We start from the raw sequence: 16,460 nt of genomic DNA on the forward strand, positions 1-16,460 counted from the left end.
ATTAGTTTTTTCTTATACAGCATGACCCCTCCCTTTCATGCACCGAAGTGATACCACTAAACTGATTGAGCGTCTGTCATTATATATTTTTCTGAGGCCTATATAGGCTATACCAGTGGTAGCCAACCCTAGCCCTCGAGAGCTACCAACAGTGCACATTTTCCAGACAACCTAGCTGCTGCACAGCTGCACTCATTAACCCCTTCATGACAGAGCCTTTTAAGGTAATTTTTTTTTTTTTTTTTCCTCCTTGCGTTCAAATAAGCGTAACTTTTTTAATTTTCCGGCTATATAGACACATGAGGGCTTTTTTTTTGCGGGACAAGTTGTACTTTTTAATGGTACCATTTACTATACCGTATAATATTCTGGGGAATCAGTAAATAATTCAATGTGGGGTAAAAAGAAAAAAAAACGCAATTCCACAATTTTGCGCTGGTTACGGTTTTTTTGGAGTTCATAGTTCGTTTAAAATGATGGGTTATCTTTATTCTATGGGTCGTTACGATTCCGGTGATACCAAACTTATATAGTTTTCGTTACGTTTTACGACTAAAAAAAAAAATAGAAAATGTTACGGTTTTTCGAATTTGCGTCGCGTCGCCATGTTCTGCGGCTTATAACTTTTTTATTTTTCCACCTACGGACCTGGGTGAGGGCTCATTTTTTGCGGGCTGAAGTGTACTTTTTAATTAATACCATTATGGGATATGGGCGACTTTCTGATCTCTTTTAGCTATTTTTTTTTGGGTAGACGATGCGACCAAAAAACGTAGTTTTGGCGTTGGGGATTATTTTCCGTTTACGCCTTTAACCGTGCGGGATAACTAATGTTATATTTTAATAGATCGGACTTTTAGGAACGCGGCGATACCAAATATGTTTATTTTATTTATTTTTTATTTATTTTTATTTAGGAAATGGGGAAAGGGGGGTGATTTGAACTTTTAATATTTTATTATTTTTTTTTTATTTTTAAACTTTATTTTTTTTTTTACTTTTACTACAAGGCCCCCTAGTGTACTTGACCACTAGGGGGCGCGATCGCCTGTACTAGGTTCAGCCATAGAGCTCTATGGCTGAACGTAGTGATTTTATGCACTTCCTATTACATCCTGCCTGAGGCAGGATGTAATAGGTATGCATACACGGACAGCACAGGGGTCTACATTAGACCCCTGGCTACCATGGCAACCGATCGGCACCCTCCGATCGCGCTGCGGGGGGCCCCGATCGGCGCCGGAGGGGGGCGCCCCCCCTCCGATCAGCTATTTAAGCACTGCGGGCGCTTTGCCCGCGGTGCTTAAAGGGTTAAACGGCCACGATCGGCGAACTCGCCGCTCGTGGCCGTGAGAGCAGGGACCTGGCTGTAATATACAGCCATTACCTGCTCTCTATCAAGCCAGCTCACTCCGTGAGCTGGCTTGATTCCCCCTCAACGGACATATGACGTATATATACGTCATATGTCGTGAAGGGGTTAATCACTGACACATTTTAAAAGATACACAAATGGAGCTAATTAGCTCACTTGCGATTCTGTGAGGAGACCTGCAAAACATGCACTGTTGGTAGCTCTCGAGGACTAGGGTTGGCTACCCCAGGGCTATACCATGCAGCTAATGGAAAAAGGATTTGGTATATTTATGTAACACACAGGCTGAGAGACCAGGCTTTTTTATTAGTGTAGTAGTATCATAGCAGTTGTGGCACCACAGGATGCCTACGCCAGGCATTTTGGGCAGAGCCAACAATTGCAGTCAAAGTCCCAGGTACTGCGTGGGGCATGGCCAAGTCCTTGGAGACATAGCCACACTGCCTCATAAGGTTTTAAAAATAGCATAGGGGCACTGGCAGCCAGGAGATTTGCAGCTGTCCCAGGACAGGGTTGTACCTCTCAAACAAGCCTGGTCCCATATAAGTAAGATCCGGACCACCTTCTTTGGTGCCACTGATATCGGATACATCATAAAAATGAAAGCATGTTTGTGAGGACTGCTGATTAGTGTGGACTTCGGTACTTGTTTCCTAGCACGGCCACAACGATCATGATCGTGGGCATCGTGAGGAAAAATCGGGGCCATCGCAAGCACTAAAAAATTGGGTGCGATGGTCGCGACGCGATGCCCGCGATTTCCCCATAGGGAACAATGTTAAATGCCTCAATTTAGCCGCGATGCCCCCAATTTCCCATAGGAAACAATGTTAAAATGGGTCAATGTACCCAAATCATCATAGGGAACAATGTTAAATGGGCCATAAACCCCCCAAAACACCCCTGAACAGTGAAATGTCCCCCCAAAAGTATTTTACGCCACCCCACGATCAACGCGAACCCGAAGCGTGGCGAGCGCAGCGAGCCCACGAGGGGCGGCGGTACGCGTCCTCCGACCTTTTCATACCCCCACTATCCACGTTAGCGTGGAGTTGAGAACAGAATAGTGTGGCGAGCGCAGCGAGCCACCGAGCCCGAAGCGTGGCGAGCCCCGCGGATACCTGTGAAGGCCGCGAAGGGACGCGTTTACCTGTGAAGGTATCGGCGTGCGCTCGCCACGCTTCGGGCTCGGTGGCTCGCCACACTATTCTATTCTCAACTCCACGCCGACGTGGATAGTGGGGGTATGAAAAGGTCGGAGGACGCGTACTGCTGCGCTCGCCACGCTTCGGGTTCGCGTTGATCGTGGGGTGGCGTAAAGTACTTTTGGGGGGACATTTCACTGTTCTGGGGTGTTTTTGGGGGCTTTCTGGCCCATTTACCATTGTTCCCTATGATGATTTGGTGAAATTTAGGTATTTAACATTGTTCCCTATGAGAAATCGGGGGCATCGCGGGTACATTGAGCCATTTAACATTGTTTCCTATGGGGAAATCGTGGACATCGCGTCTGGACCATTTAAGGCTTTTTTAGCCGCATACGACACGACCGACTATTTTCAATGCATTTCAATGGGAAAATCGGGGGCATCGCGTCGGTCGCGTCGTATACCACCGCGATTGTGGCCGTGCTAGAAAACAAGTACCTGGACTTCTATAACTCCCGTCATACACACAGTCTGGGTTCTTATTGGTGTATGTGAATAACTGTGCTAGGCTCTTGCTACTCAGTAGCAAGATTATTCCTGGACACCTATAATGTGAACTGCATAACCCAGGTCATTCCTAAAAAGTACAGACAGGTAGGCTCACGATAGGTCTGTTGATATGTGGACATGCAAAAAAAAAAGTTGACATTGACATACTTTATTATCCACATGGACGATTGGAAACGTTATAGTGTGCAGAGCGCATAGAGGGACCATGCACGAAGCATGACGAACAAAGCGAGGGTATATAACAGCAAGATATGTACTATGCAAGATCCAATGTTGGAAAAAAAGATGGCTTTATTACTGGAAAACATATGTACTCAAGATTATAAACACTTATCCTCGAGTTTTAACCGTATGACAAATTTCTTAATCTCAGTTTAAAAACCTGAGTAGTATTTGACTTGCTGAACAGCAATATGGTTTACATAGATAGAAGACTCACAATACTTCTTAAAAAGTCCCCAGAGTGTAACACGGTGGTTCACACTATGAAAGCGATTGGTCCGGTGTCAGTCCAGAAGGCATCCAATTATTTTCACTCATGCTTCGATTTAGATCTTTTGCCTCGCCCCCGGATGTTAAGCAACAAGAGGAGCCCCAGAGAGATCGTAGCAGGAGCACACATGGCGATGGGTTCATTAAGTACTAAAATAGTGTAGATTGCACCTGAAGGGAACAATATAGAGAAATATTAGACCAGTTGCATATTGAAGAACAAGGGAGAGATGATTACATAATACACTCTACAGGAATTGGCAACCATGCAATCACTAAAATATGACATCTAAATAACGTTCAGGAACTGAAACTATAATATATTATAGAGCAAAGGGCAAATTTCTATGCAGTGGTTTGTGCAAGCTACCACTTCTCCGTCTGTTTAAATGAGAAATGTATAGCGGCAATGAAAATGAAAAAAATACTACATTTTAAAAACACTGAAAAGCAGCAGATTTCAGTAATTTTACTCCACAATCTTTACAAATGCCCCTACGCTGTGGATCTTTATCACAATATGCCTGGAAAGTATGAATAAATGGTATTTTAAGTTTACTCTTAATTTGGTTTAAAAAAAAAAAAAATCATCATCATCTGTGTTAAAAAAAGGATTATATTTCCTATGAAGGAAAACATTACAGGTCTTTATGATGAAACAAAGGTATGCTTTTCACACCGTTCTTGACAAATTCACTTGGCACTTAAAGGGATAAAAGCCCTTATTCTTGTTCACTCGCAAAGGCAAATTCATTCTCAAATGGACAAAACCATCTGCACTGCAGGGGTTGGGGGGGGGGGCAGATGTAATGTGCAGAGAGAATTACATTTGGTGGGGTTTTACTTCAAAATGAGATCTATATGGCAGTGTAAAAATAAAATAAAGCACCGAAACAAAATTAACTCTATGCACATTACATCTGCCCCCCCCTGCAGTGCACATGGTTTTGTCCATTTGAAAAGGAATTTGCCTTTACGAGTGAACCAGAATAAGGGCCGAAGTAATTTCTCGGACCTTTTTCTACATGTTTTGTTAACTAAGCTCTTGGTTCATGGAAGCGCTGTAAGGGTACTTATGTATTATCTGGGCTCCCATGTTAAATGCACCCCATTTTTTCATACCCCTACTATCCAACTACGCATGGAGTTGATTTTATATAGTGTGGCGAGCGCAGCGAGCCACCGTGCCCGAAGCGTGGTGAGCGCAGCGAGCCCCGCGAGGGGACGCGGTCTCATAAGAAAAACGGAAGCCCAGATATTACATAAGTACCGCTGTAAGTAATGGACACTTTGACAGTAGCAGCCATATCAGGAAAGTGAACAGCACATTGCTGGACACTACAGACATTGATAAACGATTAGGAGAATGATGGGCTACAGCTAAGCCACATTTTTAAGCTTTTTAAAATTACCTGCAAGTGGATTTTAGTTTTAAGATTGGTTATTCTCAGTTTCTGGGAAAAACTAGTATGGTTAAACAAAATACAGTATATTGGAAAGTGCAATACAGATTGCAGAGTATGCACTCCTGCTCCGCTGTTTAGCCTTTGCCGAGGGAAGACTGGGGAACAGAATCAAACATGAACTGTCTTCATCAGCTTCTGTAGTGTTGTGCATTTACTGTAAATGGCAGTTATGGATTCAGCCCTACAGAATGCAAGAATCTGCCTTCTGCACCTAAATGCATCATTTCCTACATATGTAAGCTTTGTAACTCCATCTACTAGCAAGTTAAATGAACAGTAAATGAAACAAACAAACAAACAAACAAACAAGAGCTTGCGCTGGTGGTGGCCTTGCTACAGAAAGGGAAGAGACAGTACCTCAAAATACAGAACTAACCTTTAAAATAAAAAGCTACGTGAAAGTATGTACATAAGACTACTATGCTTGAAGAGATTGTTCAGGATAGCCAAACCAAAGTCTTTTTCACATGCCTGTGGCTAGCCGTACTGCATTTCAGTGCCTGGAAAACACATCTGAACTCAACTAAAAACCCTTGGTTACCGTATGGGTTGTTATCTGTTTGCTATAAACAACAATAATGATGGTTGGCTCATTATTCATGCAAATCCATCTTTGTGTTTATAAGTGATTAAAGCTGCACACCATGCTTGGAGTTAAAAGCAATGCGCCACAGGAACAGAAACACTTGTGTGTCAGCCCTGTACAAATGCACTGACTTCTATTTGTGGAATACAAATTGCATCAGTGATTCAGAGCAGCTGCGTCTTGGGTTTAATGGGGAGCAGGAGCTCACAGATCAGCTTGGTTACATAACTCTAGTTTTGTCTTAATCATGTATAGCTGATAACTCAATTCCATTATTCAGAGAACTTTTCCCATTCAGGTAGATGGAGAAAAATGAAATAACATTGTGATCCTTTAATGTTCATAAGCTTTTAAATTGATTTTAAAAACTTCAAGGGTGAAAGGAGTAGGATGTGCTTGGAAAGTGTAGCAGTCTTTCACATTACAGATGCAGCAAAACACCATTCAAAGTGTATTAACCCTCAGAGTGCCAACATCTGTTAGAGCTGTTCATATACCCACTAAAAATGCCAGTGCCACTCACATTTGTTATATAACATAAAATAAAACACTTGTTTAGGAAAAATTATAATATATATATATATATATATATATATATATATATATTTTACACAAGGTAAACATTAGAGGTCATTATGATGAATACAAATGTTTGAATGTCAAAATAGGAGTGAAAAAAAATTGGCAAATTCATTTGGCACTCAGAGGGTTAAAGATGCTGTTCTGCAACTTCAAATGCATGCAAAGCTGCAGATGAATCACAACGGAACTTAAGAAGTCATGGCCGTTGCTTTGTAGCCCCTTCTGACAAATTCACATTTTGAGCAAAAATAAATAAAAATAGAATTAAGTCCACAAAATAGGGGGCTATTTGGCGAAACTTGAGCGACAGCAAGTGAGGCCACATCTGTAGCATTTCATGTAGAAATTCCATTTTAGGTAAACTCCCAACAGAAGTTTAACAGGAAGATGAACTAGACCATTCATACCGATCATGATTATACTCAGCACGAAGTTACTAATCTCCTGCAGGATCTGGGGACCAACAGCCAGCAGTATTCCAGCCACTATCTCCACCCATCCTACGGCCAGCAAGTATTGCTCAGGATCAGGCTTGAAACCAAAGTCCTTAAGAGGGAAGACTTCAGCGTACTGCACAAACTGGGACTTCTGCATAAGGAAGAACAAAAGCAGGATTAATAATTATTTTGGACTCTAAAATTAAGGTACAGGTTATACACATTTCACACTAGCAAGCCAGGTACAAAATCTTGCAAGCGCTTTCACACTAGCCCCCCGACCCGGCATAAAGCAGTGCGGGTGACGTAATAGATAGGCAGGGCCAGGGCGGCACTGGGACAGGACAGCATCTTTACAGTGCAGTGAACGGGACCTGGGTTGCGCCAACTTGGGTTACCTGTTAACACTACCCCCGGGCCCACGAGCATCTCGCGTCAAAGACCCGGGACAGTCTTTCAGACTGCCAAATATTTCCCGGGTTAACAACCTGGGAAATTGGTTAGTGTGAAAGGGGTATATTTATACCCAAACTGTGAATTTTAAAAATGTACCATTATCAAAATCATTGCCTGTTGATAAAAATGCATGTGTAGTCTGTGTGTTAGGTACTTTAGACTTCAATGGGACGGTGATTTCATAGTGGGGGAAATTTACTAAAGGAAATTTGTAAAAAATAGGTGTATTTGTATCCAGAAATACAATTATTTTTGGCATTTACTATCCCGCAAAAAAAGGCATTTCGTATTCGTATTGATGTGCTATCAATACGAATTGCCTTTTTTTGCGGTATGGTAAATGCCAAAAATAATTGTATTTCTGGATACAAATACACCTATTTTTTACAAATTTCCTTTAGTAAATTTCCCCCAGTATAGCAATACGGTATAGCTATATATAAAAAAAAAAAAAAAAAAAAAACCTACAACACACTTACTTAAAATCCTTATGGTCCATCAGGGTCATGCTTTTATAGCTTCATTTAGGGGTGCTTAGTGATTAAGCAGTTTACATCACATTTTCTAACATATATTAACATTTTACCCTGAGTTGCACACTAAAAGGATCATGATACAAAATAACACATCTGAACGCAAAAAGTTAAGGGGCATACACAGAGTGATTGTGCCGTTTTCTAAGCAATCTGACTAGACAGGAAAGAGGATGGGAGAGCCAACCATGCACATAAGGATCTGATCCCACCTGGCTGCTGTACAGCTTCAGGAAGCATCTATGCCTGCATTGTAAGCCAGCCGTAACGGATAGGTAAGGAGTGTTCTATGGTGGAGGACATCAACTTCCTTCCCCATGGATCTGCCCCTGAGGTATAGAGATGTGACGTAGAATTACCACCTTTTACCTCACTTGTCACAGAGCAGAATGTGCATTAAGCTACTGTATAATGGCTGACACTTTTTATGTCCTCTAGATCAGGCATTCCCAAACTCGGTCCTCAAGGCAATATATTAATGCACCATCGGCCAGTGTGTACCATCAATTTATCTGTGAACGCCGTCATTTACAGATATATTTTGTGTCGGCTGTGCAACACTGTGTGTAGAGGCGTACAGCCACGCCCGACAGCCTGCGATGATTGTCAGCTCAATGGAGGGCTGCTCCCATCCTATGGACTGCCCTTCCACACACAATAAGACTCTCCACTAGCCTCCAAACTTTCATGTGTTCCCTGAAAACTCCCCTCTTCAGGCAAGCCTGTCATATTTAATTACCACACGCATAACCCTCTGAGGCACTTATGTATTATATAGCTTCCCTTCTCGACTTGTAACTTGGTGAGACGGCTATGCTATTACTGGTGCCTGTCCTTGTGTTTCCCTCCTATATCCCTATAGATTGTAAGCTTGCAGCAGGACCCTCCTACCTCCAAGTCTGTCTGTTACCCAGTTTGTTTTATCACGGTCTACCATTGTAAAAGCGCAACGGAATCTGCTGCGCTATATAAGAAACTGTAAATAAATAAATAATAAATGCGCCCGTCCATTTGAGATGGCAGTCCCAATGGATCAGGAAGCAGATATGGAGAACACGCTGTCTGATCTGTCTGTAGATATATCTGCAGATGGATTGATCTGCAGATATATCTATTAGTGTCTATTCAGCTTTAGGGGGGTATTTAATCTTGGACTACGACTGTCGGAACATTCCAGCAGTCAGAATCCTGGCCCGTTTTCGCCTGGCTAGACAGTTTGTTGACAGGTGGAATTCAATGATCCGCCCGTCGAGTGTGGAATAAGGGGGGGTGCCGGCAAAAACGACCATGGATTGTCGAGAAACAGCCACGAATTTGACACTCCAAGGCCATTTCTGCCAAAACAGATCGACTGGTTTTAAATTCAGATCGGTTTTCTTGATATCCGCCTTCAATACGGTCAGAAACTACAGCATTGAGTAGGTGGCAGGCGCTATTTCCCTTCTGAAATAGCACCCAGTATTGAATACCCCCCTTAGTGTGCCTTGAAGACCGTGGTTGGGAATGCCTGCCCTATGTAGTCCAGCCCATTACTAAAAATCTTAAGATAAATCTTTGTCAAAATGTACTCTTTGCACGAAATGGTGTAATGTGTGGGCACTTAAAATCAAACAGCTTTAACCACTTTGTCTGAATGATTTTTGTCCACTTTCCAGAATTTGGTTGATTGTCATATGCTCCCATACATTACCAGGTTCTTGTTCCCACCAGACATAAAACTATGTGTGTAACCAGCTTTACTCTCTCCTCTGACTTACCCGAGCTGGCAGAAGTGAGATACATTCACTGCAAAGAACGAGTGTCGTTTATTCTCCGGACACAAAGTAAGTGTGGAGGATGAGCCCTACTCTGCTCTTACAGACAAAACAAAAACTATCTAGCCTGTACCCCATCAAACTTAAAAACAGGCAGGGAACCCTGTAGCTGCTGCGTGAGATATACATACACCTTAAACCTGAAGCTCGTCTAAAAGCGAAGGAAAAAGTGAAAAATATGCCAGCATTAATATTCAATACACTGCAGCAAGTGCCTGTCCTCTATAATACACCTTTCACACCAAGCAGGAAATAAACGGGTTAAATCTCTTCAACCCAGTAATTGGCTGAATAACCCAGGTTATTATTAGGTGTGAAAGGGTCAACCCAGGTCCAAAGTTGCTGACCCTGGTAAAGAGCAGGTAAGAGTATTTAAGACCTGGGTTGACCCTTTCACACCTAAGAAAACCCCGTGTTATTAAGTAAATACAGAGTTGAAAAGCTTTAACCTGGTAATTTGCTTCTTTTGGATGGGGTGTACCTAATACCCCTTTTACACCAAAAACCCTGGTCAGACCCTGGTCTTTGAACGCTGGAGTAACCAGGGTCTGACCCTGCTTTATACCCCATTTACACAGCACTTTGACCTGGGTCTGCACCATTTACACTGAACCTGGGTCAGCCCTGAAAAATATATATATATATATATATATATATATATATATATATATATATATATATATATATATATATATATATATATATATATATATATATATATATATATATATATATATATATATATTTTAATACAATTTTTGAGCGGGTAGATGGGGAGTGCTGTCCCCGGGTGCTGGGAGGAGGGGGGTCCCTGCGGCTGCTGAGGGGTGTGGGGGTACCCGTCAGCCTGCGGTCGGAGCTCAGCGGAGGGGATGATGTGCGCCGCTGCTGTACCTCTCCATGCAGCCGCAAAGTTCCTGCAGCGAATGTACAGTCAGTGGTGGGGGTCCCTCTGGTGCATGGGAACTAGTACTAGTTCCCATGCGCTGGAGGGACCCCCGACACTGACTGTCCATTCGCCGCAGGGACCGGCTGCCAGGGGGTGGTACAGCAGCGACGCACATCATCCCCAGCGCTGAGCTCCGACCGCAGGCTGACAGGTACCCTCAGCAGCCGCAGGGACCCCCCTCCTCCCGCAGCAGCTGGGCACATCTTCCCCAGCGCTGCCTGCACCCGCAGCAGGACCATTTACACGGGTCCTGTCCGGGTTCCACCCAGGACCCGTGTAAATGGACACGGATATACCCCATTTACACCGCCGATGATCCAGGTCTGACCCGCAGCTGACCCGGATTATTCGGCGGTGTAAAAGGGGTATTACATGCCTACTCGAACAACAAAGGTCTTCAAAGCAGTTAACAAAATAAAATTTACATGGTCCAAGAAATACTTGCTATTGGCTGCTTTTTAGCAGCCCCTGGAGCTCCATCTAGTGGGGAAAGGTGGCCCTGCGCTAACATCTTTTATTAGTTAATAGCACCAATATAAAGGAGATCGAATACAAAAGAACCAAAATTGTATTTGCTTTTATTTTTTGGGCTGAACCAAATGAACTATTGAGGTGATTATTATTTACATACTGTGCACATATTATGCAGTATTTTACAGAGAATATCTAGTCATTCACATCAGTTCTTTTCCCAGAGCAGTAGAAGCCATGCACAGTGGGACTATACAAAGTCCACTCAGATAAGGCCCAGGTTGGAGTACAACCCTTGTACTGTTACGAAATAATCCTACCATTTGGGCCACCATAATTCACTAGGAACCATTGCCAAATAAATTACAGTTCATAAAGAGACTAAAGATGGTGTCTGGTCTCACAGCCTGATTCATGAATAAAGGCAATTTTTACATGTCCATAAAATGGCGCATGTGCAGGACACCCCCTCCCCTACACACTGCAGATGTCATATGTCATAAGTCTGCAGCAGTTGGGGGTCTAGGGAGTTAGAGGTAATGTGGACATATTCCAAAACAGAGGCATCTTACAGGGCAGACTTCTTGGGCTCAGCAAAACAGAGGCGTTGTCATGCTGAGCAATGTGAAATGATAGGTGGCCCCACGGTGATCCAGTGCTGTGTCTGGACGCAGAAACGAGGTTTCTATTTACACAAGATGTGTCCTACTGCATTAGCAGCATTTAGTACAGCCACTGTAACAGCATCCATCCAGGAACACATGGTGCCAGCAAAATTGTTTGGGTGACAGTTGTGCTTAAAAGTTAGTACTGACATACCTGCAATGCAAAAGTATACTTCAATGGTATACGGTCATTAGGTCGACAGCACTAAGGTCAACACGTAAGCTTTATTGACTTCAGAAATATTATGGGGGCCCATTTATATTTTAATAAATGTGGATAATTCCCCCCAAAAAAACCATTGTCTGAGGTTAGCCTTAAATAATAAGTACCACCAATGTAAGATGGAGGGATGGCAGCAGGAATCTCCAATACCTGCTGTGATCCCTCCTGTCCCGCCGGCGCCCACAGCCCCGATCGGTTCTATGGGTGATGCGATGCTTCCGGATGTACCAATATCAGGTCCCACAGCTACCCCCACCCTGAGATAGAGGTAGCCCATTGTAGCTTATGGGCTACTTACCGCACTGCACACAGGGCATTGAGCCAGCTGAGCAGCTCGCAGAGACCGGCGCCTTTCTGAGAACTTATCCCAGCATCTGCAGGAACATACAACCTGCTGATAGGATTGCATATTGCAATGTGATCCTGGGCAGTAGATCCCACCCAGATCACATTGTATATGCAATCCTATAGTAAATGGGCCCTTATGGGAGATATCCTAACACTGAATCAAAAACCAATGTTCATAATGTAAAAATATATAAAATAAAAAAACCTCTATAGTCAGCGTTCTGTCAATATCCATTTGTGTTACCCAGCAGAAATATATTTGGCTATTTAACAGAACAAGCAACATGCACTCGTGAAAAGCATCACTATAAGCACAAAGTGCTATATGGTTGTATATTATCACTGTGCCATGTAATCATACCACACCAATGTCGTTTGTTCCAATCTTTGCACAAGAATAGTAGTGTAGGGCAATAGGTCATAGACTCTCAGACTTTACCCTGTATATAATACTCTGCCATGTACCAGTATCTGACCCATAGCGCTGAATCAATAAGATCAGAGATCAGTAGTTTGCTGCATGTATACACATATATGGATGGAATAACCAGTGGTGCCAGCACATTATGACAGCAATCCCCCCTCTCTCCTCCTCCATACTGCCAAGCAATACAGCCCACAGTGCCCATTCAGCGACTCATGTCCTGGCTCCTACAGGGGCCCCCTACTGCTGCTGCTGCTGGCGATAGGGAGGGGCCCGGCAGAAACTGCTGTAGTAGCGTTCAACATACGGGTCTCCGCTGCTGATGTTTGTATCACGGTGCGGGCGCCACACTTGCTGTTCTATCTTGCTGTAGCGAGCATGGGTACTACAGCTAGCTAGCACGATGTGAAGTCATACACGCATGTATATGTATGTATGCGAGTGTGTGTACAAGATAGGTGTGTAGCTGTCCCAGGGCTACCTGCCCTCCCTGTGCATGCGGGTAAGGGGCAGCACACACTCACCATCTTCTGGTGCACCTCTGCCGTCAGCTGGTCAGTCAGTTTGACGACTCCGGTGAGGGTAAAGAATAGCCCCAGCAGCACTCTGATAGCAGTGAACACCAAGGCCATGGCTGCTGCTCTGTCAGTCTCCTCCGTCCCCTCCCGCTCTCTGCTGTCTGGGGGTGTGTAAAAACAGCGGAGCATTTCATTGCAGGCGGAGGGGGAGCAGCCTCTCCCGCCACTCACAATCATTCACAATCATTCACACTCCTCCTCCTCTCCCCTCTTCTGAAGTTGCAACTACAATCAAACAACAACAATCCCCAGGACCCGCCCGTTCTAGGGATGGGACATCGAAAGAAAACATCGGTCAAATGATGTTTTTCAACATTGGTTGCAAAACATCATTTAGACCTAAACATTGGTACTGTGAACCCGATGTTAACCGATGTTAACCGATGCAACAATCGGGTTGCTCAGATGTTTGATGTTGGCAATGTTGCATCTTTTATACTTAAGCGGTGGATTTGAGAGTGCAACTGCATCCACCTCTGAATTAGGCCCAAAGTTTTTCCATATTAAAACAATCGTGATAAATGTATTTAAATTAAAAAATATTTTTTTTTATGAATTAGTAATAGCTTGCTATTACAGATGCCAGCATAGTCATGTTTTTTTATAACTTGTTACGGAGAGTCAGAGTGTATCATGGAGAACCCACTAAGATAAACTTAATAGAGGGATTATTTATAATTTCAGAAGCTTATTAGTGTATTATATGCTTTGGTAACCAGTTTATTTTAAAAAATATCGAAACATCGGTTAACATCGGTTAACATCGGGTTCACAGTACCAATGTTTAGGTCTAAATGATGTTTTGCAACCAATGTTGAAAAACATCATTTGACCGATGTTTTCTTTCGATGTCCCATCCCTAATTGGAACCATAAATCCGATGTTACCGATGAAACATCATATGATTACCCATCCCTAGCCCGTTCTCTCTACTTGTAGAATTCCCCAAACAGCGTTATTAATGTTCATAAATTGCCTGTTCCAGCAAAAATCTTGTGCAGATTTATGTTTCTATTATATTTCTATATAATTTAGTATTCATATATGCCATGTCTTTCTGTAGGATATCTTATTGGCAACTGTCTGTGAATGTGTACACATGGTGCAATATGGCCACTGAGCAATTTTGGCTTAATATATCTCAGCAATTGTGCACCAGGGACCAGCAATTGTTAGCCATAATCGGCGACCATTAAGGGCTGGCTGTAGGAGCGCATTCCTAGAGTTTTATCTCCCACAACACAAAAAAACACTGGCCATATGGTCGCTCAGAAACTTTTTAGCCAGCGATAATGTCTTAAATCGCTCTGTGTGTAGCGTGACAGATCAGGGCTAATAGCCTATCAGCACATCACTTGCTGAGATAGCCCCTCTCCAATCTCTCATCAGGAAAAAAACAAAAGACTTGCAAGTGATAAAGCAGAGTAAGTAAGTACCATCTGCAGCACACCCATACCTGCCCATCCCGCACCCACAGCGCCACCTGTGGCCACCCCGCATCCGCCACTCCCCCACCCGCAATACTAATGCGCTCTCTCACGGCACCCCACACCTGGACCTCCTAAACTCGCAGTTCCCCCGTACCCAGCCACCCCAACACGCACCCGCCCATCCCCCACACGCAGTACCCATGCACCCATCCCTACCCCACCAACACCGCCACAGCACCCCCCAACTGCCCATCACTCAACTAGTGAACACTCGCACCTGACTAACCCACACAGGGTGCCCCCTCACGTATTACTCCACCACCGGACTCTCTCCCCCACCTGCAGCAACCCCAAAACTGCCACTCCACCACCTGTGGTACCAATGCACCCACCCACAGCACCCCGGACCTCCCATAACCCGCACTACCCATGCACCCAGCCATTGCAACACCGCACACACCCATCCCCCACCCGCAGTACCCACGCACCCATTCCTCTCCCACCCACACCACCCCTGCTCCCATACCTCCCAACATGACCCTCTCCAGGAGGGACACAATGCTCTGCTCCTGGACTTTCCTCATAATGTATGATTGCTGTCACCTGTCAACACAGGTGAATGTCAACAGGTAAATTGCTAAGAAAGGCGCTTCGACACAGGTGATGGCAATTATAAATGAAGAGGGAAGTGCTGGAGCAGAACATTGGCCCTTATTCTGATCGGTGCGGATATTCCCGCATTCTTACGGAGCGGTCCGTACGCCACGGTGTTTTGCCGCGTGCGGCCATCGTCCGTAGAAACGCCCACGTGTCCTCCGCATTCGGACGGACTCACTCTTTAAGAACAGGGCGTGTTTACGGACGACATACAAACCATGCGTGTGCGGGAGAAACACTCCGATTCTGCACGGTATTACAGAGTATTACAGAGTATGCTCGGGAATACCGCATCCGAACGGGAGCCAAGCGGTGCTACCGCACGTAAGCGGAGTATTTACGCCAAACAACCCACTATTATGTATCTTCTGCAATACATCACATGACCCACTTATTCAATTACCTATCCTCATAAAAAACTTCTTATTTGGAATTGGAATCAATTAGATGCCAATATATCCTTACAAGCATGCCTAACACATGCATTGCACACATTAACCCTTACAGCAATTGAAGCAGCAATGGTTTCAATTAAAGCACTGACAAGCGTCCTATTAGTGAGTAATGAGTAAAGGAGTCGATTCTATTGGGTTCAGGTGTTAATGCTTGTAGTCATTAGGCGTACGTTCGCCTACCGCATGAACGAGTGGTGTCCGCAAAGCAATAGTACACTTGTGGACACCGCACATTTCTGCCCTTTTTGGTCGCGTGCATTCGGAGTGCTATCCGAATGTACGCCCCCCAACATAAGTGTACTCCCCCGTGTCCGCCCATGTTTCCGCCCCGTTTTGCCCACTTTGAAACTACGCCCATGTGTCATTCCGCATGACGCCCATAATACGCCCATATTTCCCGACTGATTGCGGTGCACAGTTTTGTACGGGATTTGCCCGAACAGGTACGGAGTCAATGCGTGGCACATGCGCGTTGCGTTCTCCACGCATGCGCAGACGCCGTAAAGACGCGATCCGAAAGTATGCGGTAAAGTACGCGTCAATCAGAATAAGGGCCATTGTGTCCCTCCTGGAGAGGGTCATGTTGGGAGCTATGCACACCCACAGCAGGGAATCCTCAGTATAATACAAACCATATTTCACACAGGGGGCAGAGCCTCTTACGATAGTGTGAAGAGTGTGATTAATCACCTAGTTTACTAAGAATTACATCCAGTGATATAACATAAATTTGACGACATACATATTTATCCAGCAACTCATCAATAGATCTATGTTTATATTGTTTCCTTAATGTCCTAA

The 16,460-nt window shown here is 44.2% G+C and overlaps 1 protein-coding gene across 1 annotated transcript; it reads right to left on the reverse strand.

The window, feature by feature from the left end:
- Positions 1 to 3,364: 3,364 nt before the first annotated feature.
- TMEM35B (transmembrane protein 35B) lies at positions 3,365 to 13,245 on the reverse strand. The gene is made up of 3 exons (XM_083173480.1): positions 13,064 to 13,245; positions 6,627 to 6,807; positions 3,365 to 3,756 (listed from the first exon to the last, which is right to left on the reverse strand). Exons 1-3 carry the CDS (start codon positions 13,169 to 13,171, stop codon positions 3,626 to 3,628), a joined length of 420 nt encoding a protein of 139 aa, XP_083029606.1. The 5' UTR covers positions 13,172 to 13,245; the 3' UTR covers positions 3,365 to 3,625.
- Between the last annotated feature and the right edge of the window lie 3,215 nt (positions 13,246 to 16,460).

Source organism: Crinia signifera, chromosome 2 (assembly GCF_055691185.1).
Source record: "Crinia signifera chromosome 2, ASM5569118v1, whole genome shotgun sequence".
NCBI lineage: Eukaryota > Metazoa > Chordata > Amphibia > Anura > Myobatrachidae > Crinia > Crinia signifera.